Source organism: Diabrotica virgifera, chromosome 3, assembly GCF_917563875.1.
Source record: "Diabrotica virgifera virgifera chromosome 3, PGI_DIABVI_V3a".
Taxonomy (NCBI): Eukaryota; Metazoa; Arthropoda; class Insecta; order Coleoptera; family Chrysomelidae; genus Diabrotica; species Diabrotica virgifera.
In genome coordinates, this window is record NC_065445.1 from 155481264 (window position 1) to 155508870 (window position 27607).

Consider the following 27607-nt stretch of genomic DNA (forward strand, 5'->3'; position numbering starts at 1 on the left):
CTCCGTGTACAGTGACTTTATAATGGAAATTATTTTGTGCGGGATGTTTCTTAGCTCTATAAATTTCCATAGAGCAGCATGAGATAACCTGTCCAAGGCACGTTCGAAATCAACAAAACCATGTAGAGACTGTTCCATTCAACCGATTGTTCCATTATTACCCTCACAGTATTAATGTGGTCTGTGCAGGAGGATTCTGGTCTAAAACTTGCTTGATTAGCTCCAAATTCAACCTTGTTTGTTAATCTTTTAAGTATGATGATCGTGAAAATTTTATTTGGCGGTAAGCAAGGTTATTCCTCTCCAATTTTTGCACAGTGTGAGGTTGCCTTTTTTTTTGGAAGCTTTATAGTGTCATCTTTTTCCAGCCCGCTGGAATGCGGTTTGTTACCCACACCTCTCGGAATATGGGGAGCTAAATTTCAGCAGTTAGATGCGGATCAGTTTTAAGTATTTTGGCAGCAATATTATCGATTCCCGGGGACCTGTTATTTCTCAGAGATTTGATTAGCTGTCATTATCTCCGTGTTGGAAGGGGCCCACAAGATATATGCAAGTCTATATTCTGCGGGTTTTCGACAATTTCATCTGCGTTATCCCTGGACGTGCCTAGCATCTCCTGAAAATGCTCTTTCCATCTCTCTGCCTTTCCATGCTTGCTTATACATAATTATCAGTAATATTGTTCTTAATATGAAACTATGAACTTAATTTGATCAAATTCAGGATATGACGTCACTTGCTGCCAATCTTTTTGGTTCGCTCAAACTTCTTCTTCTTGTAATAGGACTATGTCCTGTTTGTTCTGTTACAGTCTCTGCTGCGATCCGGGGCTCCAGCTCTCGTACCATCGTTTTTTGGGTCTTCCTATGGGTTGCTTGGTGTTGGGCTTCTGTGTTTTCGCCCAATGCGCCATACGTTCAGGGTCCATCCGATCTATGTGGTCTCTCCACATGAGTCGTCGTGCTCTTGTCCATCTCACTACGTCTTGAACGCCTAGCTCTCTCAATGTGTCTTCGTTTCGTATTCTATCTCTGAGTGTGATACCTCTTATGGATCTTAGGATTTTCATCTCTGTTGTTCTCATTATTTGTTTGGTCTTTGTTGTCTCGGCCCTTGTCTGAGCTGCGTATGTCAGTACGGATCTAACACATAAATGCGGACTTTGCTTTCGGTGCTCATATATAATTTATTCTGCCAGATTATATCCCTCAAAAAAACAGATATTCTCGCTCTCGCTGATTTCGTTGCCTGCTGTTTTGTTTCTTGCCACAGATGCCTGTCGCTAGATATTTCCACACCCAAGTATCTATAATTAATCCATTACCTGTTCGATCTTATGGTCGTCCACTACTAATTTACATCTAATTGGGTTCTTGGATATTACCATCGATTGGGTTTTCTCTGTAGGTAGTGTCAGGTTATACTTTTCGGCAGTTATTTTGAATTTTTGTAGTAGGCCTTGTAAGTCATCTTCGTTTGCTCAAACTAATTTGATCAAATATTTGACCGCCTGACAAGGGTTTAAAGGATAAATAAGTTAAATAAAATAAACTATTTAAAGGTCACAGTGTAGACGAAATTTCTGAGAAAAGTCACAGAAAAATACTCACCTGGTCTTTGAAATATACACAAGTTTCTTTGAGCATTTCGTCGGAACCCAGAAAGCCCCACGCCAATAAAGGAGAAAGTTGTTCGGATATCGTATAAAAATGAGCCATAAATCCATCTGGAAACCTTAATCTTCTTCTTTTCGCCTTCAGTACCGACCAAACGGCAGTAGTCAAAGCAGTTTCTTTAAAACCCTAAAAATAGTTTTTGTTTAAGGCCCTCGGTACATAATTCGCAAATATTTTACGGCTATCTCTACTTTTTCTGTCTTTACACGGCAAATTACGTGTAGTAAAATTCACACCGGTATGGATATGTAAACATTACTAGAATGTCATTCTACTTGACAATGTCATCATTAACTTTAAAGAGATGTCTTCTGAATGTTCTTGGATAACTGTTATTTGTATAATGGCAAATTATTAATTCAGTTAAGAAATATGATAATTTTTTCACTAACTATGTATTCAGTGATTGTAATAATTTATATGTACAAAAAAACTAATACTCAATCGAGAAAAGAGGAAAAGTGTTAAAGTGATATTTTAATAATATATTATTACTATAGAACGCTTACAATTTTGAACATCTTTAACAAAAAAATACTTGATCACAGAATATATCCTGATCTATTCTCTGCTTGGATCTTCCATAAATATTAAACAATAGATAACTTTTTATTAAGTTCACGTCTTAAATCAATTATTTATCAAATACACTATCAATATTATTTAATCAAAAACTCAAAATATTCCCGCTGCCATGTCAAATATTTAAAATTTTCAGTGTCTTGTCATCATATTCTATTTAACTCTGTGCGTTGTATGACAAAGATAGCGAATGTTCAATTTGGAAAATATCACCACGGACATGGTGTCCATTTTTTTCGAATCCTGAAAAAACTCATAGATATTTTAAACAAATTTAAACGCAGAATGAAAGACTTAATTATTATCGAGGGCAAAAGTCGCTTAGAATTTAGAATAAATAAAAAGTTTCTTTTGAATGAGATATTTGAAATTAAAAATCACACTACATTTTCTCTTAGTTTTTCACCCCTGTAATTGATTAAAATAAACATTATAGAAGTTTTCAGGGGGGACCTTCAGCTCTCGGTAAGAACGTAATCTTTCATTCTGCGTTTAAATTTTTCAAAAATACTTATTACTTTTCTCAGGATTCGAAAAAAATGAATCCCCATTTGAATAGCATTGCAGCCGAAAATACGTACCCACCCCCTTAATATTTATATTATATTAGCTAAGTATAGAATACATCACCTGGATAAGCTTATGAAAGATTATTAAATTCTCTGTGTAAATGGTTAAAATTTAAAATAATTATTTAATTAGACCTGATTTGCAAAAAAAATAAAATAAATGTTAATCTGTAATCTTCTTTTTCATTCCAAGGGTTGTTGTCTACTCAGGCATTAAACTTTTAAAACATTAAAACATTTCGATGTATACCCACCTTTGTACCATTTCCTCCTTTTGCCATCCTCTGACACCTTGTTTCTGGGTCTACCCGTTATCAAAGAGGCTTCGTAAGAAGACTGATTTGAATCAAAACGCACCGAGAGGTTGGTATAAATATTCAAATATTTACACCGGAGTATGGTTAGACTCTCAGAGATTGACTCTCAGAGACAGGGCCAGAAACGAAGAAATCAGAAGAAGGACAGGCGTCACAGATGTAGAGCGAGTAGCATGGCTGAAGTGGAATTGGGCGGGCCATGTAGCCAGAATGAAGGACGGGAGGGGGACCCAAAAAATTACAGTGTGGAAACCAAGAGAAGACAGAAGAAGTAGCGGTAGGCCACCTACACGATGGACAGACGACGTCAAAAGGATTGCTGGGAATTGGTTGCAGAAAGCCCAAGATCGACAAAACTGGAAGAAATTAGGGAAGCATATGTTCAACTTTGGATACAGAAGGATGGATGATGATGATGATCGTTAGACTGACCTCTTTGATAATGGATAGAGCCAGAGCCAGAAACACGGTGTCAGAGGATGGCAAGAGACTCGATTTGAATAAAAACGAAACCATTTATTTTGTTTTTACACTTTACTCAGTATACGAGTACAGAAATGATGACAATTCGGATAGGCAAGCTGAAATGCACCGATGGAATATTTTTACTAAGCGTCGTCCGTTTGATATTTATATCTGAGCTAACAGCTTGCTTGAATTGTTGTCGACATTAATTACAAACTTATTATTTCAGGAAGTTTGGATGTACTTAAGTTTTCTTCTTCTTCAGATGAGATGCAAATCCACGCATGAATGTTAGCGATCACATTTTCCATTAACTCTCTGTTTCTTGCAATGTGTATCAGAGATTGTATGTCGTTAATTCCTGTTCATTGCCTTATGTTTCGGAGCCAGGACATTTTCTTGCGTCCTATTCCTGTCTTTCATTCAATTTTACCCTGGATTATAAGTTGAAAGAACTAGTATTTTTCGTTTCGCATGATGTGACCCAAATACGCCGTTTGCCTTTTCTTGATGTTTTCGAAAAGTTGGCGGCTCTTGGTTGATTCTTTTAAGGACATCTACATTTGTGACTTTCGCTGTCCATGGTATCTTTAGGATACGGCGATAAAGCCACATTTCGAAGGCTTCTAATCTGTTTATATCCCTCGTTTTGAGTGCCCAGGCCTCTATGCCATATAGCAGCACCGACCACACGTAACATTTAGTAAACCTTAGTCTCAGTGTAAAATCGAACTCTGAACAGGTAAGTACCTTCCTGAATTTTACGAAAGCTTGTCGAGCTTGCTCAATACGACATTTTACTTCCCTGTCCATGCCCAGTTTTCAAAAAGCCACGTTCCCAGGTATTTAAATTTGCTCACTCTTTCAATTGACTTAGTATTCAATGCTATGGTGGAGTTTTCAAATGCATCCAAGTTTCTGGAGATGATCATGAATTTAGTCTTTTTGGCATTAATCTCTAATCTCATTCGCTTATTGTATTCTCCGATTATAGTGACAAGTTGTTGAAGATCTGCTATGTTGTCAAAAAATTAAGACTGCATCATCTGCATATCGTATGTTGTTGATCAATACCTCATTCACTTTGATTCCCATCTCTGCATCTCCCAAAGACTCTTGAAATATGGCTTCCGAATAAATGTTAAATAAAAGAGGAGAAAGCACACATCCCTGCCGAACACCCCTTCTTATATGTATGGGTTTGGATATAGAATTGTCTATTTTTAATTGTGCTGTCTGATACCAGTACAAGTTTTCAATGCATCTCGGTACTTTTTGGTCTATATCAAGCTTCTTGAGGATCTGCATTAACTTGTGATGTTACTTAAATACTTATAGTAAATCTGTAAATCAAATGAAATAACTGATAGGTACCTACTTTGGATAACCAGCGATTTTGTATAACAGCTGTAACAGATGAAGGGGGGTTGTTTAGATCCTCAAAGGCGTCCATCAAAATATAGTCTAATACAATGTCGAAAAATGTTAAAGCTTTGATTCCTCTAGCGCTTAGTTCCTCTTCCACATCACGCCAGTTTTGGGCATCTTGTGTGTATTTAAGCATTTGCTCGTAACCTAGAAAACATTATAAGAATAAAAATGAATACTAAAAACTGATTAAAGCCTATTTTCTTGCAACTGTCTGCTCTTTAAAAATGCAGATTTTCAAATAGAAGTGTAGGGTTGCAGTCAAGGCCGTAGGTAGAACACTGCCGTACGGATGTAGTTGAACCCAATACGGTTTTTTTAACAAGTACAATAGTATTTAACTACATAAACAATTTCGGGGATAATGGTTAATTGGATTATACTTTTGTAGCTTAATAACTTCTAAACGGCTTAACCGATTTTGATCACTAAACATGAGTTTGAAACTATTGACAAGTAGTATCTGATGCGTCTAAGGTCAAGTATAATAACTGAAGGCACTACAGGAATTATTAAGCTTGAAAAACTGTTTTTCCCATAGGAAATAGATTTGATCATAGTTTTGAAGCCTATAACTTAAAAATTCGAATTTTCCCGGATATGATGTATACACCGTTAGATGCGCCTAGAGCCCTTCTACAAACGCTCAGTTATTGGCACAATTCGTAGGTCTAAATTTTGAGTAATTGTCGAAAAACCAAAATTTTCAAAGTTTAGTTTTTCAGTTTTTCGGCTATACTAAGCGGTGTGTATGTCTGATCCTGACGACTTTTGACACCATTTGAAAGTTTAACTCAGCACTATTGATTTGGTGTATTTGCGGTTCTCCTGTCTCTTCTTGAACCGAAGATATATGCCCCCAAAAATATGTCGTTTTGTACCTACCAAGTCCTATAGATGGCTTATGGGTGGTCAAAAGTAGCAAACTACACTGGTCCTGAATCGGCCCTGACCCCCTCTTCAAACACAGAAAAAAAAATTAAAATGTATACCATTTTTATTCAGTTGCAATGCGAAGCCAAAACTGTCTTAATTTTTACTTAGATCAGAGAGTGCAGCCAGCACTCTTATCGACGATTTCACCTCTTGTTAGAGGTTCATCAGAGACTGCATAGGCTGCTTTCTCTGGTCCAGGTAAATTTTTTTGACATATTAATCCCCCATTGTAACTGACGAGAAGGTAGTAGGTGCGTAGCGGCATCTGCTAAATAAAAGACTAAGTTTTTCAACCTAATGAAAATATTTGTAAATTAAATATTTTTAAAAGATTTTTAATTGAAAAACTTATTGGCCCATCTTCCTGGTGACACCTCCAAGGCTTCTACAATATGCAAGCCAAATGGATGCTGAAGTGAAGACAAAAGGGAAGAAATTCTACACTATGCAATTCACAGTCCCCTTCTGCAGCGTTGGTAAGTTCCAACGGAAAATGGACCTAGTTACTCTATAGGAGTAATCATCATCATCATCATCATCATCATCATCATCCAGCCTTCTGCATCCAAAGTTGAACATAGGCCTCCCCTAATTTCTTCCAATTTTGTCGGTCTTGGGCTTTCTGCAACCAATTCCCAGCAATCCTTTTGACGTCGTCTGTCCATCGTGTAGGTGGTCTACCTCTACTTCTTCTGTCTTCTCTTGGTCTCCACACTGTAATTTTTTGGGTCCACCTCCCGTCCTTCATTCTGGCTACATGACCCGCCCAATTCCACTTCAGCCATGCTACTCGCTCTATGACATCTGTGACGCCTGTCCTTCTTCTGATTTCTTCGTTTCTGACCCTGTCTCTGAGAGTCAGTTCAAGTAGTGACCGTTCCATTCTTCTTTGGGCCACTTTAAGTTTCGTTGCTGTGGCCTGGGTTAACGATAATGTTTCAGCGCCGTAAGTCATGACTGGAAGCACACATTGGTTGAACGTCTTCCTTTTCAAATAATTTGGCAAGTTGCTCTTGAAGATATCTGATAGAGCTCCATATGCGGCCCATGCTAAGGTAATCCTTCTCTGTAATTCAGCAGTTTGATTGTCCCTGGCAATTTGGATTTCATGCCCTAAGTATTTATATTTATGGACCAATGCTATTTCGTTGACGTCGACTTTTGGATTTTCGCTTGGTACCAGGTTTGTCATGTATAGTGTCTTTCCAAAATTTACGTTTAAACCAACTTTTTTACAGGCGGCATCTAACTCAGTAAGCATAGTTCTAATCTCTTTTAAGTTGTCTGTTATAAGAACTATGTCGTCTGCGAATTGTAGGTGGGAGAGACTTTCACCGTCGACATTTATTCCTTTGGCGTCCCACTCCAATTGTTTGAAAGCATGTTCAAGGACTGCCGTAAAGAGTTTGGGAGATAAAGTATCTCCCTGTCTAATTCCTCTTTTGATTTTTATAGATTTGGTATCTTTCTGTAGTCGGAAGGCCATGGTTGCATTATTGTATATGTTCGCTATCAGTTTGGAGTACCGATAATCTATACGACTTTCCTCCAATGCTCTCATTATGCTGTTAATCTCAATCGTATCAAATGCTTTGCGAAAGTCTACGAAAGCCAGGACCAATGGTCGGTTGTATTCGATAGATTTTTCTATAATTCCTTTTATGCAGTGTAGGTGGTCGTTAGTGCCAAAGTTTTTCCTAAAACCCGCCTGTTCTCTGGGTTGGTAAAAATCCAATTTTATTTCCAGTCTATTAGTTATTATTCTTGTGAATAACTTGTAGAGGTGGTCTAATAGGCTTATGGGCCGATAATTTTCGAGGTCTGTTGGATCGCCCTTTTTGTGTAATAAGATGGTAAGTGCACTGTGCCATCTTGTAGGTGTTTCACTTTGGTGCAGGCATAAGTTGAACAATTCCTTATGTTGTTTAAACGTCTGTCTCCTCCAATCTTTACGGCTTCTATAACGATATTGTCTTCTCCCGGAGCTTTATTTCTTTTCATTTTTCTCAATGCGTTCCTGATTTCGTCTGTTGATATATCAGGCATCAATTCCGATCCTTGGTTGACTAACCTTTTTCCTGAATCTGCTAGTGACTCATCATGGTTTTGTTGGCTGTTGTACAGTTCTGTATAGAAGTCTTCTACTACCCTTAATAATTCATCTCTGTTGATGATGATATTTCCATCTCTATCCTTTAATTTGGTAATTTCTTTTTTGCCATTTGTTAATTTTCTTCTTAGAACTTTGAGGCTCTTGTTATTTTTAATTGTTTGTTGAATTTGTTCGTTTTTATATTTTCGGTTGTCCGTCCTAATAGATTTTTGTATTCTTTTACTTATCTCTCTAACTTCGTGGTGTTCTTTATTTCTATTACTTTGCATTTTTCTCCGCTCTTCCATTAATGCTTGTGTTTGGGGGCTTACTCTTTTGTTATGTGATGTCTTTTGGCAGTGTGTCTTCTGGCTTTCTTCTATAGCTTGTATTATAATGTCATTAAGGGTGTTAACATTTAGGTCTGTATTCCTGTCGCTTTCGAGAATGCTGTTGATATGTTCTTCAAATGCATTTATATTTTTAGGCTCGGTCCAGGTAGTTGTGGACTTCTTTTTGATCATGCGGTATCTCTCTTTCCCAAGGTCTATTTCTATAGAGGCTTTTACCATTCTGTGGTCGCTACCTGTTGAAAACTGGTTTAGAACTGTAACGTCTTTAAAGATTTGCTTCTTGTCGGTGATTATAAAATCGATCTCGTTTCTAGTTTTTACATTTGGGCTCTGCCACGTCCATCTACGATGTTCTTTTTTGTAGAAGAAGCTATTCATTTGAAATAGATTTTTCTCCAGCAGGAAACTAAGTAAAGTTTCACCGCGTTCGTTTCTATCTCCCAAACCAAATTTTCCCAGTGATGTTTCTGTATCGTCTGCCTTTCTCCCCATTTTAGCGTTAAAGTCACCGCATATTATGGTATAGTGTGTTGTTGTATCATTTAAGGCTAGAACAATGTCATCGTAGAATTCCTCTACTTCGTAGTCCGCATGGTCACTTGTTGGGGCATATACCTGTACGATTTTTAAGGCATACCGTTTATTTAGTTTTAAGGTTAAAGAAGCTACTCTAGTAGAGAAACTTTTTACTGATATGATGTTGCTTTCATGCTTTCTATGTACAAAGAAGCCAACGCCTCCTGTTGTTTCAGTTTCACTACCGATCTGATAGAATAAATGACCTGATTTCAGCTTTTTCAGGCTTTCTCCTCTCTGTTTTACCTCGCTGACGCCTGTCACATCCCATTTAATTTTCGACATTTCTGCTTCCATCTCTATAATTCGTTCTTCAGTTGCCAGGGATCTAGCATTATATGTAGCGACGTTGAGTTTTAAGGGTTTTCTAGGTTTGGTATGTTTACTTGTCATAATCTTGTCCCCCCCAGAATCCGAGTTCGTGGGACAGACTATCAGTTTAGTGCGAGATTCTGGAAGTTTTTTCCTAGTCGCCTGGGGTACTTCACTTTTAGACATTTTCATTTTGTTTTAGGGGGTATTTGGCGTGATTTTAAAACCTGCCGCGCTTGCCAAGACGTGTTGGCCGGTTTTTATCGGAATTACATTTCCTTAATTCCAGTTGTTACAGTTATTCCGCTGATACTCGGTCGTCAGAGCCTCGTTTGTGGTAACAGGGAGTAATACATAGGAGTTTTACTAATATAAAAATAAAAATGTATACCATTTTTATTCAGTTGCAATGCGAAGCCAAAACTGTCTTAATTTTTACTTAGATCAGAGAGTGCAGCCAGCACTCTTATCGACGATTTCACCTCTTGTTAGAGGTTCATCAGAGACTGCATAGGCTGCTTTCTCTGGTCCAGGTAAAAATTTTCGACATATTAGTCCCCCATTGCAACTGACGAGAAGGTAGTAGGTGCGTAGCGGCATCTGCTAAATAAAAGACTAAGTTTTTCAACCTAATGAAAATATTTGTAAATTAAATATTTTTAAAAGATTTTTAATTGAAAAACTTATTGGCCCATCTTCCTGGTGACACCTCCAAGGCTTCTACAATATGCAAGCCAAATGGATGCTGCAGTGAAGACAAAAGGGAAGGAATTCTACACTATGCAATTCACAACCCCCGTCTGCAGCGTGGTAAGTTCCAACGGAAATGGACCTAGTTACTCTATAGGAGTAATACTAATATAAAAATAAAAATGTATACCATTTTTATTCAGTTGCAATGCGAAGCTAAAACTGTCTTAATTTTTACTTAGATCAGAGAGTGCAGCCAGCACTCTTATCGACGATTTCACCTCTTGTTAGAGGTTCATCAGAGACTGCATAGGCTGCTTTCTCTGGTCCAGGTAAAAAATTTTGTAAGAAAATTTTCCGTTGGAACTTACCACGCTGCAGACGGGGGTTGTGAATTGCATAGTGTAGAATTCCTTCCCTTTTGTCTTCACTGCAGCATCCATTTGGCTTGCATATTGTAGAAGCCTTGGAGGTGTCACCAGGAAGATGGGCCAATAAGTTTTTCAATTAAAAATATTTTAAAAATATTTAATTTACAAATATTTTCATTAGGTTGAAAAACTTAGTCTTTTATTTAGCAGATGCCGCTAGGCACCTACTACCTTCTCGTCAGTTGCAATGGGGGATTAATATGTCGAAAATTTTTACCTGGACCAGAGAAAGCAGCCTATGCAGTCTCTGATGAACCTCTAACAAGAGGTGAAATCGTCGATAAGAGTGCTGGCTGCACTTTCTGATCTAAGTAAAAATTAAGACAGTTTTGGCTTCGCATTGCAACTGAATAAAAATGGTATACATTTTTATTTTTATATTAGTATTACTCCTATAGAGTAACTAGGTCCATTTTCCGTTGGAACTTACCACGCTGCAGACGGGGGTTGTGAATTGCATAGTGTAGAATTCCTTCCCTTTTGTCTCCACTGCAGCATCCATTTGGCTTGCATATTGTAGAAGCCTTGGAGGTGTCACCAGGAAGATGGGCCAATAAGTTTTTCAATTAAAAATCTTTTAAAAATATTTAATTTACAAATATTTTCATTAGGTTGAAAAACTTAGTCTTTTATTTAGCAGATGCCGCTACGCACCTACTACCTTCTCGTCAGTTGCAATGGGGGATTAATATGTCGAAAATTTTTACCTGGACCAGAGAAAGCAGCCTATGCAGTCTCTGATGAACCTCTAACAAGAGGTGAAATCGTCGATAAGAGTGCTGGCTGCACTCTCTGATCTAAGTAAAAATTAAGACAGTTTTAGCTTCGCATTGCAACTGAATAAAAATGGTATACATTTTTATTTTTATATTAGTATTACTCCTATAGAGTAACTAGGTCCATTTTCCGTTGGAACTTACCACGCTGCAGACGGGGGTTGTGAATTGCATATTGTAGAATTCCTTCCCTTTTGTCTTCACTGCAGCATCCATTTGGCTTGCATATTGTAGAAGCCTTGGAGGTGTCACCAGGAAGATGGGCCAATAAGTTTTTCAATTATTTCATTAGGTTGAAAAACTTAGTCTTTTATTTAGCAGATGCCGCTACGCACCTACTACCTTCTCGTCCGTTGCAATGGGGGATTATTATGTCGAAAATTTTTACCCGGACCAGAGAAAGCAGCCTATGCAGTCTCTGATGAACCTTTAACAAGAGGTGAAATCGTCGATAAGAGTTCTGGCTGCACTCTCTGATATCTAAGTAAAAATTAAGACAGTTTTGGCTTCGCATTGCAACTGAATAAAAATGGTATACATTTTTATTTTTATATTAGTATTACTCCTATAGAGTAACTAGGTCCATTTTCCGTTGGAACTTACCACGCTGCAGACGGGGGTTGTGAATTGCATAGTGTAGAATTCCTTCCCTTTTGTCTTCACTGCAGCATCCATTTGGCTTGCATATTGTAGAAGCCTTGGAGGTGTCACCAGGAAGATGGGCGAATATGTTTTTCAATTAAAAATCTTTTAAAAATATTTAATTTACAAATATTTTCATTAGGTTGAAAAACTTAGTCTTTTATTTAACAACCTACTACCTTCTCGTCAGTTGCAATGGGGGATTAATATGTCGAAAATTTTTACCTGGACCAGAGAAAGCAGCCTATGCAGTCTCTGATGAACCTCTAACAAGAGGTGAAATCGTCGATAAAAGTGCTGGCTGCACTCTCTGATCTAAGTAAAAATTAAGACAGTTTTGGCTTCGCATTGCAACTGAATAAAAATGGTATACATTTTTATTTTTATATTAGTATTACTCCTATAGAGTAACTAGGTCCATTTTCCGTTGGAACTTACCACGCTGCAGACGGTATTCACCGTGGGGTGGTTGCCACCCCATCTTGGGGTGGAAATTTTTTATTATATTTTAACCGCAAATGTTGGTAAAAATATTCATTGTAAGCAAAAAATGTTTTATTCATTTTTTTGATAAAATTAATAGTTTTCGATTTATTGGTTATTGAAAGTGTTAGTTTTATGTCGAAAAAATCAATGGTATTAATCAGTTTTCTGCTAATAACTCAAAAAGTTTTTGTTTTATCAAAACAACTTTACTTAACGAATATATACCTTTTAAAAGAGAAACTAAGTTTTTTTTTAAATTTTCTTTAAGACCAATAATAGTAATCGAGCTGTACTTTATTATATGTTAGCTTTTCTTCGTCAAATATTAAATATTATAGTTTCAAAGTCAAAAGACGGAAAAACTATGCATTTTTCGAGGATACTTTATAGAAACTAATTTTAACTGTTTAAAAACATTTATGTTCAAAAATAAAAAATAAAGTCTGTAGCTTAAAAATTAAGTGACTAATAATGAACAGAATGCCAGTCCCTATTTTTTCAGTCAAAAAGTTATTGGAAACAACCCCCTAATTACCACCCTAATTAAAATTAGTCATCGGCCTTATTCCGTATTTTTTTATTTATGTATTTTTAATAGATTACAGAAGTTTGACCGGCTTAAAACAATTAGTTTAAAAAAAATGGAGTTAAAAGCGAATAACGAATTTTTGTAGTTTGATAAAACATGCCATTTTCTTCAGAATAGAAAGATTAGCATCAGAGATACTAAAAAAATGTTTACATATGAAAATGTAGCTTGTTTAATTAAGTTCTTAAAAACTGAAAAACTAAACTTTGAAAATTTTGGGTTTTCGACAATTACTCAAAATTTCAACCTACAAATTGCGCCAATAACTGATCGTTTGTAGAAGGACTCTAGACGAATCTAACGGTGTTTACCTTATATCCGGGAAAATTCGAATTTTTAAGTTATATGCTTCATAAATATGATCAAATCTATTTCCTATGGGAAAAACGGGTTTTCAAGCTCAATAATTCCTGTAATAGCTTTAGTTTTCATACTTGACCTTAGATGCATCAGATACTACTTATCAATACGTTTCGATCATGTTTAGTGATCAAAATCGGTTAAGCCGTTTAGAAGTTATTAAGCTACAAAAGTATACTCCAAAAAACGATTATTCCCGAAATGGTTTATGTAGTTGTAGTGGTTACGACGCTAAATTTGATCTGCAACGGGCAATCCGAGTTAATTTACCGGCCATCCCAATATTTTTATTCAATCTATTTCGACTAGAAAACAATCTAGTGTACATTCGATGGACACTAGATCATTTGGCAGATAATGCGACAAAGGTGACCATTTATAAAACTTAACGTGTAATCGAGAAAAATTGCATTCAACTTCATATATTTAATTTGTAAATGTTTAAACTACTTTATTTAATGGGTTATGAGTCAAACAATCATAGTATTGAGTAAACTTATATATTTTTATAAAACTTACTAAACATCTTAAATACAATAAATCATACAAGTGACAACCATGTTGACTGGCTTGAAGTTAGCCATGTCATGTCTAGCACGCAGCCCCTTGCTACGCTGTTACACAGCTATATATATATTAAACACCTTCCCCCTAAGATCGATATCTATAAGGGGTCTTTATATTACGACCAACTCTCGTCTTATAACTGTTAGAAGTCTCAATATTTGGGTTGACTTTATGACTCAATGTAGGTACTGATTTTACATTTGGGCTTGGGCAACTAATGGTTTTATTAACACTATCATTTACGTTAATGTGAGTGGTATCTTTATGAACACTTTGTGACTGAATATCAGGGTACAACTCGGGTTCTAAAATGAGTTCTTTTTCAAGTGTTGTGGTGTATGAATGTTTCATTTGGTGTGAATTCCGTCTAATAATTTTATTGTTATCTTCTTTTTTCACCCAATATGATCTAGGTTCATTGGCCTTTTCTAACACAATTGCTTTACGCCAATAATTATCTTTTGAACTTCTTATTACTACCCTATCTCCCTTTCTAAACTCTACTGGTTTTCTTCGTGCTGTCTTATCATAACGTACTTGTAATTTCTCTTTTTCTTTGCATAAATTCTTATATACTTGTTTCTGGATTGTAGGTTCTAATTTATTAGCTGTAGTTGGTAATTGTCCTCTCAGGATCCTGCTCTGTAAAATTTGAGCTGGAGATGCATCAAGATTTATTATGCAGGTATTATTATATTCCATCACTAAATCTCTAAAATCAACATTTTCCTCATTACTCTTTCTTAAAATTTGTTTGCTTATATTGACTGCTTTTTCTGCAAGTCCATTACTCTGGTGGTAATGTGGAGTGCATGTCATAATTGTAATGTCTTTTTCTCTATAATAATTTTTACATTTTACCGAAGTAAATGGTAGATTATCTGCAATTAAAATTTCTGGATATCCAAATCTACTAAAAGTATCTTGAAATGAGTTGATTACTGAACTGGAGGTTTTATCTTTTAATATTGAAATGTCCAACCAATGTGAAAAATAGTCTACAATTACTAAATATGCTTTTGAACCATACTCTAAAATGTCTGTACCAACTTTATTGAATCTTAGTCTGGGAATGTCATGAGGCATCATTGGTTCTTTAAAATTATTTGGTCTGTATTTCTCACATATCCTGCATTTTTTTATATAGTTTGTCACATCATCATTAAGTCCTGGCCAATAATATATACTCCTGGCTTTGTTTATAGTTTTACTGACTCCTATATGGCCTTTGTGAAGCAATTTTATCATGTCAAGCCTAAGTTTTTTCGGAATAATTATTTTGTCATCAATAAATGCGATGCCAGCTTCAAAATACAGTGAATCTCTTATACCATAGTACTTTTTACACACTTGAGGAACATTTTTTTCTTTTGGCCACCCATTATAATAAAAATCAAAAATTACTGCTAATGCCTCATCCTGGCTAGTAGCTAGTCTTAACTCAGATTGCTTTTCCTGGCTCATAGGTAAATGTTTACTCACTGAGTGGACCATTTCAAACATTTCTGGGTCATGTCTCTCTATATTTAAACTGGACCTAGATAGCATATCAGCAAAATGTATGTCTTTCCCAGGAACAAAATATACATTTAATCTGTACTTGAGAAGTTTAAGCCTTAAACGTTGGAGTCTAACTGATCCAATTTTGGAAATTGGCTTCTTCATAATGGAGATTATAGGTTTGTGATCTGATTGAACGTCAACATCAAAATTATAAATAAAATTGTGAAATTTTTGAGTAGCATAATAAATTGCCAATAGTTCCTTCTCAGTCTGACTATAATTTATTTCACTATCATTCATATTTCGTGATGCACAAGCTACTAATTTTAAAATAGAATCATATTTCTGGAACATACAAACACCTAAACCATTTTTAGATGCATCACATTGTAAAATAATTTTTTGATTAGGATCATAAGGGACTAACGCTGGTGATTTACAAATTATGTTCTTTAAATTATCAAAACATTTTTGATGTGACGGGAGCCACACCCATTCTACATTATTTTTAAGTAATTGACAAAGAGGTTGAATATGTTCAGCCATGTTCGGAATGTACCGTCTAACGTAATTAAATGCGCCCAAAATTCTTTGTAATTCTACTTTACTATTTGGTTTTTCAAGTTTACAAAGTGATTCCACTCTGTCAGGATCTATTTGCATCCCTTTATGTGAAAAAACTTGACCCATAAATCTGACCTCTTCTTGACAATATTGAAATTTGTCCCCATTAAACTTTGCTCCTACTTCTTTAGCCCTTTCTAACACTTTTTTAACAGTTGTATCATGTTCTTCTTTTGTTGTTCCCATAACAATCATATCATCATGACAAATCAATAAATTCTCTATACCTTTAAATTTATCTTCTACTACTTCTTGAAACAGATCTTGGGAATTTGATAATCCATATGGCAATACTTTATATCTGAAAATTCCATAAGAAGTTGCAAAACAGCATTTCCATGATGATGTCTCGTCAAGTTCTAAATGATGATACCCTTCAGAGAGATCAAATACAGAAAATATCTTTTTACCTATCATTTGTGCACAAACATCTTCCAATTTATGTACTACTCTTGGTTTGTGGACTATTTGTTTGTTTAGATCTAATGGGTCTAAGCATAAACGTAACTTACCATTTTGCTTTTCCACAATAACAATGCGGTTTATGCTTGCCCTGGGGTCAATTTCGTTAACTTTGACAATTGCCCCTCTTTTTGTCAACCTATCTAATTCATTTTTTAAATTATCTCTAATTGCGACAGGTACATTTACAGGTGGGTAACTTACTGGCTCAAAATTGTCTACTGTAGTGATCCTATGTTTACCACAAAATTTACCATGACCTCTAAAAACTTCAGGGTTAAGGTTTATAAATTTATCCCTTTCTGCTAATTCTACAGTACCACAACTCTCAATATTGTTGATTCGTTTAACTAACCCCAAATCAATACATAATTTACCACTTAAAAGAACTCGAGTTGCCCCATTAATAATTGTAAAATCCTCGTAAACATACTTATTTTTATGTTTACAAAATAAATTTACGACACCCATTGTTTTAGCCTGAGTACCCTCAAACCCTTTCAGTACATAATGATTATCCCTAATTTTAAATTGTTTATCAATTTTCTTAAAAATTTTTAATGGAATTATACTTACATCTGCACCTGTGTCAAGTTTTACTTTAATTCTCTTGTTTTCAATTTCTATAATTTCATCCCAAATATTTTGACTACTTACATTTTGGTATACTTTATTGACATTTCCTACAAAACTATCAGCTGATCCATCACTGCTATCTTCATCTATGACATCAATATTCTTCACTCTACACGACTTTGCAAAATGGTTTAAAAGCCCACATTTCTTACATTTCTTTCCATACGCTGGACATTCTCTGGCCCCATGAGTTGATTGACATCTTTTACACTTGAATTTTTCATTGGTATTCGCTTTACTTCTAGAGTTATTATAATTTCTATGGCCCTGGTACCTATCTTTACGAACTTCTCCTATGTCTACATCTTTTCTTTCGGTATGAAATTTCAAATTTTGGTTCTTACTTTGTTCACTAGTTCTACAAAATTCGATGGCTTTTTGTAGGGTAAGTTTGTCCACTCTCAATAGAGCTTCTCTAGTAACTGGATCTCTGATGCCCATTAATATTTTGTCTCTCAGAGCTTTATCTTCGGCTGTTTGTTCTGGATCAATTTCATTATAATTACATGTTCGAATCAAATGTCTACAACTAGTAAGAAACTGCTCAAACGACTCTCCTTCTTTCTGGACCCTCATGATAAAATTGTATCTTTCAAATGATTCATTCATCCTTGGATTAACATACTTATCGATTAGTGATATCATCAAGTCATACTTGTTATTTTCGGCTTCTGGGATCTCGAATGTGGACATAATTTTGGCAGACTCAGCCCCAATTATATTTCTTAAAATTGACATTTTCATTTTATCTGCTGACTGGTCTTGTCCCGTTGCTAGTAAATAATCTTCGAAACTAGTCTTCCAGAACTTCCATTCGCTTGCAGCATTTTGATCCTGCAGGTCAAAATCTGGTGGTAATTTTACATTTATTCCCATCACTGCCATTGTAGGTTATGTATGGTACCTCGTGTACAAGTTGCTATAAATTTAGCTTTTCGACTGTAAACTGTAACCCAACTAGCTGTTTGACTGCGCCATGTTTAAACTACTTTATTTAATGGGTTATGAGTCAAACAATCATAGTATTGAGTAAACTTATATATTTTTATAAAACTTACTAAACATCTCAAATACAATAAATCATACAAGTGACAACCATGTTGACTGGCTTGAAGTTAGCCATGTCATGTCTAGCACGCAGCCCCTTGCTACGCTGTTACACAGCTATATATATATTAAACAGTAAATAACTTGAAAAACTCCTGATACAAGAATAAAAAACCGCTATACGCCGTAAAAATGAGTGGCGCATACAATATTCCAGCTACAAAAGATCTGATATGAAAATTACGTGGCGCGAAAATGTATTTCATTTTGATGCAAAACAAAATTCTAGTTTTATTTTAAAAGATTTTTCCATAATATTTGCTAAATTTGAAGTAAACGCGCCACAAAAGAGTTTCAAAATTCAAACTGTATCAAAGTTACTCTTTTGTGGCGCGTTTACTTCAAATTTAGCAAATATTATGGAAAAATCTTTTAAAATAAAACTAGAATTTTGTTTTGCATCAAAATGAAATACATTTTCGCGCCACGTAATTTTTATATCAGATCTTTTGTAGCTGGAATATTGTATGCGCCACTCATTTTTACGGCGTTTAGCGGTTTTTTATTCTTGTATGCATTTACAAACACTGAAACAATACAATATTTATATTTTTCTCTAGTGCGTAGTAAACTTGAATTTGCTAATGTAATATGGAATCCTACACAGCTAAATTTAAACCGTTCTATAGAAGTAGTCCAAAACAAATGTTTAAAATATTTGTACTTTAAAAAACATAGAACCAATCCCGAATATGCTTCATATGATCCTATCAGAAAAGAATTTGGTATAATAAAACTTGAGTATAGAAGAAGAGTTTTTGCCATTACGTTTCTTTTTAAAATATTGAATTATTTAATCGATAGCTCCTATCTTATGTCTCAAATAAACCTTTATGTAAAACCACGTAGTATACGCCCTCGTCAACAGACTTTTTTGGTAAATGATGATAGACCGATAACTCGACTATGTCATATACACAATGACATCTTTTTTTCTGTAAATATATTTGACACAAATCTACCAAAATTTAAGCGTGAAATCAAAGGGATATACACTAATGATTAAATGTTGTCACATTAGTACCTCACTCTTAATATTATCACATACTTATGTTGAATATTTTATTTTAAGTTTATGTTAACATCTATACAGGGTGGTGAATTGGAAAACGGGCCATAGGAAACTCAATGTAAAATTCTATACTGTTGAATTCCTGCTTCCCTAATTATTCTACATCAAAAGACATGGGAAACTATTTATAGAGGATTGAAATCTTTATTGAAAACAATTGTTAAAATTGTTCTACGAATTAAACACATTCCAAAATTTTGTATAATATAATAAATTTTATCAAAGTATTTGGCAAATTTAGGCCACACACAATGCAAGAATGTGTATAAGGTTGCCTTCGGTCAAAATGAAATTATTATATTAACAATATTTTGAACTGTCAGTATTTTTATTTTATCGTTTTTATTGTTTAAAAAACAGTAAAGTCGAAAAGATGTCCTCAGTTGAGGAGAAAGTAGTAATAATAAAGATGTTTTATTCAGTCAATAGTTTGCGTACTGTCAGAAATAGTAACGTGTGGCCTTACTTTTACGCACTTACTTAGGTATGGCAAATGTATTTTTTTTTTCAAAATTTTGGACTCCCTTTAAATCGTAGAACAATTTTAACTTTTGGTTTTAATACAGATTTTAATCCTCTACAAATAGTTTCTCATGACTTTTGATGTAAAATAATTAGGGAAGCAGGAATTCAACAATTTAGAATTTTACATTGAGTTTCCTATGGCCCGTTTTCCAATTCACCACCCGGTATATACTTTCAAAAACAAAACATCAAAAACCAACCAAATATGTGGGTAAATACTTGCTGTCATGGTGAGCTCCCAATAGGTATACGCAGGTTATTTCTGTTCTTGATATAAATGCACTTTTTTTTTTCTTCTTTTTTTATTATTAAACGTTTTTTTTGGTTTTTTTTTATTTTTTATATGTATAGGTTTACACCTTATAACATTTATAATATTTAAGTTCTTTACGTTTTTTTTTTTCCTTTTTTTGTCATTTGATTTCAATATAATCGTTGTAATAATGTATACAGTAAGAAAAATGAAAGAATACCCATGAACGAACATATAAAACACGCTGTATTTTCCTGTCACCGTGTCAGACAAAAAATTGGCCAGAGCAAGTACATGTAATAATTATTGTTACATGTACTTGCACTGGACAATTTTCTTTGTGACACTATGACAGGAAAATACAGCGTGTTTTATATGTTCGTTCATGGGTATTCTTTCATTTTTCCGACTGTAGAAACATGTAATTAGGCTTTGCCTGTTTGTTTCTTAAATAAATAAATAAATAAATTATAGTGTCGCGTGTAAGGGGTTTGTGCACCACATGCGAGAACTGTCGTTCTCTTGGGATTTGTGATGAGCTGACAGTAGCAAACAAATAATGTATAAAAATTTACAAGTTAAAATAATTTTCACATTTCTTACCTATTAAAAAATCTTTAGGATCCTTATCTGCGTACAGAAGCAAGTCTGCCAATATCTGCCTGCCAGCGTCAACGAACCAATTGTATGTCATTCTGTCTCTGAGCATGTGCTGAAATGCCAACCGAAGGCAATGTAGCTTTGCTAAATACTCGCCGTCTGAGCCACATTTCACGATTTCCGTTCTGAGCGTCCTACATGGGATTCCTCCATTTTCTACTTGCCTCAAGGCGCTTTGGTATAGAGGATAGGATTCTAAATCCGGAAAGTATTCTGAAAATTCTTCAAATTCTCGAAGATCTGCTACCTACAATAAGTAACTACACTAAGCATCAAAATTAACTCACCACCTTAAAAATGGGACATTTTTGATGTCTCGTATTTCCTAAACCTGTTGTCCGATTTTAGTGATTTTTTTAGTATATTATAACTTTATTCTTCAAGAATATCGATGTAATCATATTATTGTTAAAGAGATAAGTGTCATTGCATACCGGGTGTAACAATAAGGCCTATTTCATACTTTACGACTTTGGTCGTCACGACAAACGGTGGTACGACCGTTTGTCGTGCTCATCGGACTTTCACACTTTACTACAGTATTCATCTTATTGTCGTAGAAAGTACAGGGCGTAGAATGAATCGGGCAAAATTTTGGCTTTATGGTTAATTTATCGCCGTAACAAAAAAACAGAGATGTAATCGCCTACATTGGGTGCATCCAATCAATGGAAGAAGAGAAGAAGGAGGTTTATATCATATACTTTTTGGAGATTTAAAAAATTACCAAAATAATTTTTTTAATTATTTCCGCATGTCAGTGACATAGAGTTTCCTCGCCCTTTTCGGGCGAGTTTCTGATCTTTTGGGATCCTTTTCTCCTTCCATGCATCTTTGCATATTGTTCACAGCCAGTCTTTCCTTTTCTCTCCTAAATATTTGATCATTTCTGGTGGAATTTCATCCTCCCCTGGAGCCTGGAGCTTTATCTATCTTTAATTTTCGTAACACTTCTACCAGTTCTTCTCTTGAAATCTCTCTTAATTGTTCCCCATGTGATTTGTTTCTCTCAGCCTTTCTTGCGGTGTACTTCCAAATTTTTCTTCATACAATTTATCAAAATACAAAACATTAAATTACATAAATGTTGTTTTTGTTCGCCCTGATCATTTTTGGTAATCCCAGCTTATTAAATTAAATGCTTGCTTTAAGGATTGTTGTACCATTTTTGTTGTCCCAGTCCAGTAGCAATATATGTTGTATAAAAAATATATAGAGTCCTTTTCATAGGCATTTTTCAGTGCGTCACAAATGATAGAAAAAAGGTAAGTCCGTGATAATACACATTTATAACATTTATTCTAACATGACATGTTAAATCTGACAGTTGTCACATTTTATTTGCAATTTGGCATAAAAACAAATCAATTGTGTTTATTGCATTTTTTATAAAATGGTATTTTCTTTGATTTGTATACTTCGTCCAATTTACTCACCGTTGCACGTCATCCGCGTCATAGCCTGTGACGTCACATGATACCAACACGAAATATTTAGGCGGTAGGTGTGTTCTTCTTTAGAATCATTTTGCCGAGTACAATGGAATAACAGCCACTAGACATATTTTATTATATACGCGTAGAAATAATATGTTTCATTTAATTTATATAAATGGATTATAAAGCGTTTTTATGAAGCACATTTGTTCGGAACACACTGAAACTGTAATCGAACGAAGGTGACATTTTAGAATAAATTGGTAACATTTATTTGATAGTTGCGGTGATGACATTTCATATTTGTTTATATTCTTTACTAAACGTATTTGTTTTATTTTTTTTTTGCCTTAGGTTTAAGACCTATTTAGCCAGACAATTTAGTAATAAGTAAAAAATTACATTTTATAATAATATATACATATAAATACAGTAAAATAATAAAAATAATATATAGTTTATGCCGGTCAATTTCCATTACGCACATTCACTCGATTTCCTAACCTTCCCATTGGAATTTGTTTTACGTTTACAATAATTATATGATCTATTTGATTTAAAATTGATTCAGGATTTTTTTATACTTTGGCAACTGTCAACTTAGATCTCTGGCGTAGATAATGACGTGCAACGGTAAGTAAATTAGACGGACTGTATAGTCTTATAAATTGTACAGATTATATTCGTAGATATATTATATAATTCATAATTTTTTTTCGATTATAGCGCCATCTATCGACAACTAAAATAAATGTTATAAATGTTTTTAATTACAGACGTGCCTTTTTTCTGTCACATACAATTTAATGAGTTAGAAACAAATCAAAAAACTGTGACGCACTTAAAGATGCCCATGAGAAAAATATTACCTATTTTGTTAATAAATACAATTAAATTAGTGAAAAATAAGTATTATTGTTATTGGGCCCAATTTCCATCTTTCAATATTTAAAAGATCCGTCTAAAAAACTGATTTTATTTTATTTAATATACCGATTATATTAATATCTATACATATGTATTTAAATAATCATTAATAAAACACGAATATACAGGGTGTCCCGAAAAGATTGGTCATAAATTATACCACACATTCTGGGGTCAAAAATAGTTCGATTGAACCTAACTTACCTTAGTACAAATGTGCTAATAAAAAAGTTACAGCCCTTTGAAGTTACAAAATGAAAATCGATTTTTTTCAATATATCGAAAACTATTAGAGATTTTTTGCTGAAAATGGACATGTATCATTATTATGGCAGGAAAATCTTAATACAAAATTATAGTGAAATTTGTCCACCCCATAAAAATTTTATGGGGGTTTTGTTCCCTTAAACCCCCCCAAACTTTGGTGTACGTTCCAATTAATTCATTATTGTGGTACCATTAGTTAAACACAACATTTTTAAAACTTCTTTGCCTCTTAGTATTTTGTCGATAAGCCAGTTTTTATCGAGATGCGGCTTCTTTTTTAATATGTTTACTTAAAAATTTTAAGGGGGTTTTGTTCCTTTAAACCCCCCACATGTTTGTGTACGTTCTAAATAAACTATTATTGTGGTACCATTAGTTAAATACACTATTTCTAAAACTTTTTTGTCTCTTAGTCTTTTTTTGATAAGTCACCTTTTATCGAGATATGGCTTCTTTTTCAAAATATACCTAACAATGTAAATTATAAATAAATTTTCAGATTATTAACAGGCCGCTACAATCGTACTTAACCGTATACAAATATGTGGTGGATTCGACAAATATTCAAAATATCTCGATAAACACTGGCTTATCGAAAAAGGACTAAGAGGCAAAAAAGTTTTAAAAATATTGTGTTTAACTAATGGTGCTACAATAATAATTTAATTGGACCGTACACAAAAGTTTGGGGGGTTTAAGGGAACAAAACCCCCATAAAATTTTTATGGGGTGCACAAATTTCACTTTAATTTTTTTTTAAGATGTTGCTACCATAAGAGTGCCACGTGTCCATTTTCAATAAAAAATCTCTAAGAGTTTTCGATATATTAAAAAAAATCGATTTTTATTTTGTAACTTCAAAGAGCTGTAACTTTTTTTGTGAGCACTATTGTATATAAGTAAGTGAGGTTCAATCAACCTAGTTTTGACCCTAGAATCTGTGGTATAATTTATGACCAATCTTTTCGGGACACCCTGTATATCTACGTTTATGTCCATGGACATTAAACTGTGCAATAAAAGAATCTTTAAATTATTAACAACACATTTTAGATATTCTCGATGAAACATTTATGATTTAATTTTTATAATAGGGTACATTGATAATAATGCATTTTTCGGCACTCTGACAAAGTCCTCACAAAGTCTATTGAAATTGTTGTCCTCACAATAAAATAATACCAACCAGATGCTTACCTATGTATTGTATCTATGTAGGTAAAAGTTCCTCATCTATATTGTTTACCATTATCTACGTGCCACTGGATTCACTGGCACTACACGACTAACTGTCGTTAAGTATGGAAGCATTAATTTATGCCCGTGGTTCACTGATAGCACGGCACGACACGACCGTCGTTCATTGCAGTGACATTGGACGAAGAGCAACGGGACGACACTTAGTCGTGGTCGTCCTGTGTGAAAGGCTCCGTATATTGCTGTATTGGACTAATGAAATGTAGGACAAACTGTCGTTACGACCGTTTGTCGTGACGACCGAAATCGTAAAGTATGAAATAGGCCTAATAGTGTCTTTTTTCCTCAAAGTTTGGAACACCCTGTGGAATATTCTAGAGTATATAAAATATTGAAATTAAAACTCAACTGTAGCCTTAGGCTTTCTTAACATTCTGCTTTTTGACTCATTCGCTTATGTTGGATAATAAAAAAGTTAGCTACTTTAACAACTAACAATGTTATTCATCAATACAGGGTGTTTCTAAATAAGTGCGACAAACTTTATGGGGTAATTCTGCATGAAAAAATAATGACCGTTTGCATTATAAATATATGTCCGCAAATGCTTTATTTCCGAGATACGGGATGTTGAATTTTTTCTTACAAACTCACGATTTATTGATTGCTCTAAAACTGGTTGAGATATGCAAACGAAATTGGGTAGGTTTTAAGCGGTAGTTATTGCACATTTTTGACATACAATTAAGAATTTTATATTCACCATTGGCGTGCATACGGGTATAAACATTTTAGATACATCACGTATGCACGCCAATGGTAAATATAAAATTCTTAATTGTATGTCAAAAAATGCGCAATAACTATTTCTTAAAACCTACCAAATTTCATTTGCATATCTCAACCGGTTTTAGAGCAATAAATACATCGTCAGTTTGTAAGAAACAATTCAACATCCCGTATCTCGCAAACGAAACATTTGTGGACATATGCTTATAATGCAAACGGTCATTATTTTTCATGCAGAATTACCCCTTAACGTTTGTCGCACTTATTTAGAAACACCCTGTATTAATGAATAACATGGCTAGTTGTTAAAGTACCTAACTTTTTTCTTATTCCACATAAGCGAATGAATCAAAAAGCAAAATGTTAAGAAAGCCTAAGGCTACAGATGAATATTGATTTCAATATTTTATATATGCTAGAATATTCCACAGAGTGTTCCAAACTTTGAGGAAAAAACACACTATCATTGTTACACCCGGTATACAATGACTTGTACCTGTTTAGCAATAATATTATTACGTCGATATTCTTGAAGAATAAAGCTATAGTATACTAAAAAAATCAGTAAAATCGGACAACGAAATACAAGACATCAAAAATGTCCCATTTTTAAGGTGGTGCGTTAATTTTGATGCATATAGTGTATGATTAACAAAAAATTACTGGGCAAAATTATTAATTTTTAACATTTTTAGCGTTAGGATTGACTTAGTAGTAGTTTCTTTTTCTTTCTTTCTGATTTTAGGAACGTTGCCCGTTTTATCTTTACACTGAGTTGGAATAAAGTATGGAACCAAGCAAATATCTTTAAAACGAAAAGAACAATATTTATGAAACTTTGCATGCAAGTACAGTGACGCAAAAGGCATCTGAAGCCATATTTTTTGTTACTACTCCACTTTCGGTTACACCGGAAATACCCTTAAGGGGCTTAAGGTATTTACTTTAAATGGGACACCCTGTATATTTTTGCAGATTTTAAAAGAACTTGTTATTTTTAATTCATACAAACCAAATTTGTATTAATACAACGTAGTAGGAAATAAACAGGTACCATCTACACTATAGACGCGATAAACATGCAGTAGAAGTAAACATTAGTTGACAGCTATGTCCTGGAAGACCACGGACTGCAACGAACTAAGTTATTAAACAAAATATTGCAATTGATTTAGAGGAATCCCCTAAAGATTCCACAACAAATTTGGCACTAAACCATGGAATGAGTCAACGTTCTATAAGGAAAATATTGAAAATGGAAAAATGATAATTTTGACATATTATGGCATACATATTAATCATTCAGCCGGTCGTAATCAGGTTATAGTGTAATGTAGTGTGTGTGTGTGTGTGTGTGTGTGTGTGTGTGTGTGTGTGTGTGTGTGTGTGTGTGTGTGTGTGTGTGTGTGTGTGTGTGTGTGTGTGTGTGTGTGTGTGTGTGTGTGTGTGTGTGTGTGTGTGTGTGTGTGTGTGTGTGTGTGTGTGTGTGTGTGTGTGTGTGTGTGTGTGTGTGTGTGTGTGTGTGTGTGTGTGTGTGTGTGTGTGTGTGTGTGTGTGTGTGTGTGTGTGTGTGTGTGTGTGTGTGTGTGTGTGTGTGTGTGTGTGTGTGTGTGTGTGTGTGTGTGTGTGTGTGTGTGTGTGTGTGTGTGTGTGTGTGTGTGTGTGTGTGTGTGTGTGTGTGTGTGTGTGTGTGTGTGTGTGTGTGTGTGTGTGTGTGTGTGTGTGTGTGTGTGTGTGTGTGTGTGTGTGTGTGTGTGTGTGTGTGTGTGTGTGTGTGTGTGTGTGTGTGTGTGTGTGTGTGTGTGTGTGTGTGTGTGTGTGTGTGTGTGTGTGTGTGTGTGTGTGTGTGTGTGTGTGTGTGTGTGTGTGTGTGTGTGTGTGTGTGTGTGTGTGTGTGTGTGTGTGTGTGTGTGTGTGTGTGTGTGTGTGTGTGTGTGTGTGTGTGTGTGTGTGTGTGTGTGTGTGTGTGTGTGTGTGTGTGTGTGTGTGTGTGTGTGTGTGTGTGTGTGTGTGTGTGTGTGTGTGTGTGTGTGTGTGTGTGTGTGTGTGTGTGTGTGTGTGTGTGTGTGTGTGTGTGTGTGTGTGTGTGTGTGTGTGTGTGTGTGTGTGTGTGTGTGTGTGTGTGTGTGTGTGTGTGTGTGTGTGTGTGTGTGTGTGTGTGTGTGTGTGTGTGTGTGTGTGTGTGTGTGTGTGTGTGTGTGTGTGTGTGTGTGTGTGTGTGTGTGTGTGTGTGTGTGTGTGTGTGTGTGTGTGTGTGTGTGTGTGTGTGTGTGTGTGTGTGTGTGTGTGTGTGTGTGTG

General features: G+C 34.9%; 1 protein-coding gene across 1 annotated transcript in view; it reads right to left on the reverse strand.

The window, feature by feature from the left end:
* Positions 1–27607, reverse strand: part of LOC126882595 (mitoguardin) — a 100429-nt gene that overhangs the window by 16494 nt on the left and 56328 nt on the right. The window contains exons 3-5 of the mRNA XM_050647568.1: positions 20636–20939; positions 4991–5187; positions 1614–1805 (exon numbers count right to left, since the gene is read on the reverse strand). Coding sequence (XP_050503525.1) covers positions 1614–1805; positions 4991–5187; positions 20636–20939 — 693 coding nt within the window. The remainder of the gene's footprint in view (positions 1–1613; positions 1806–4990; positions 5188–20635; positions 20940–27607) is intronic.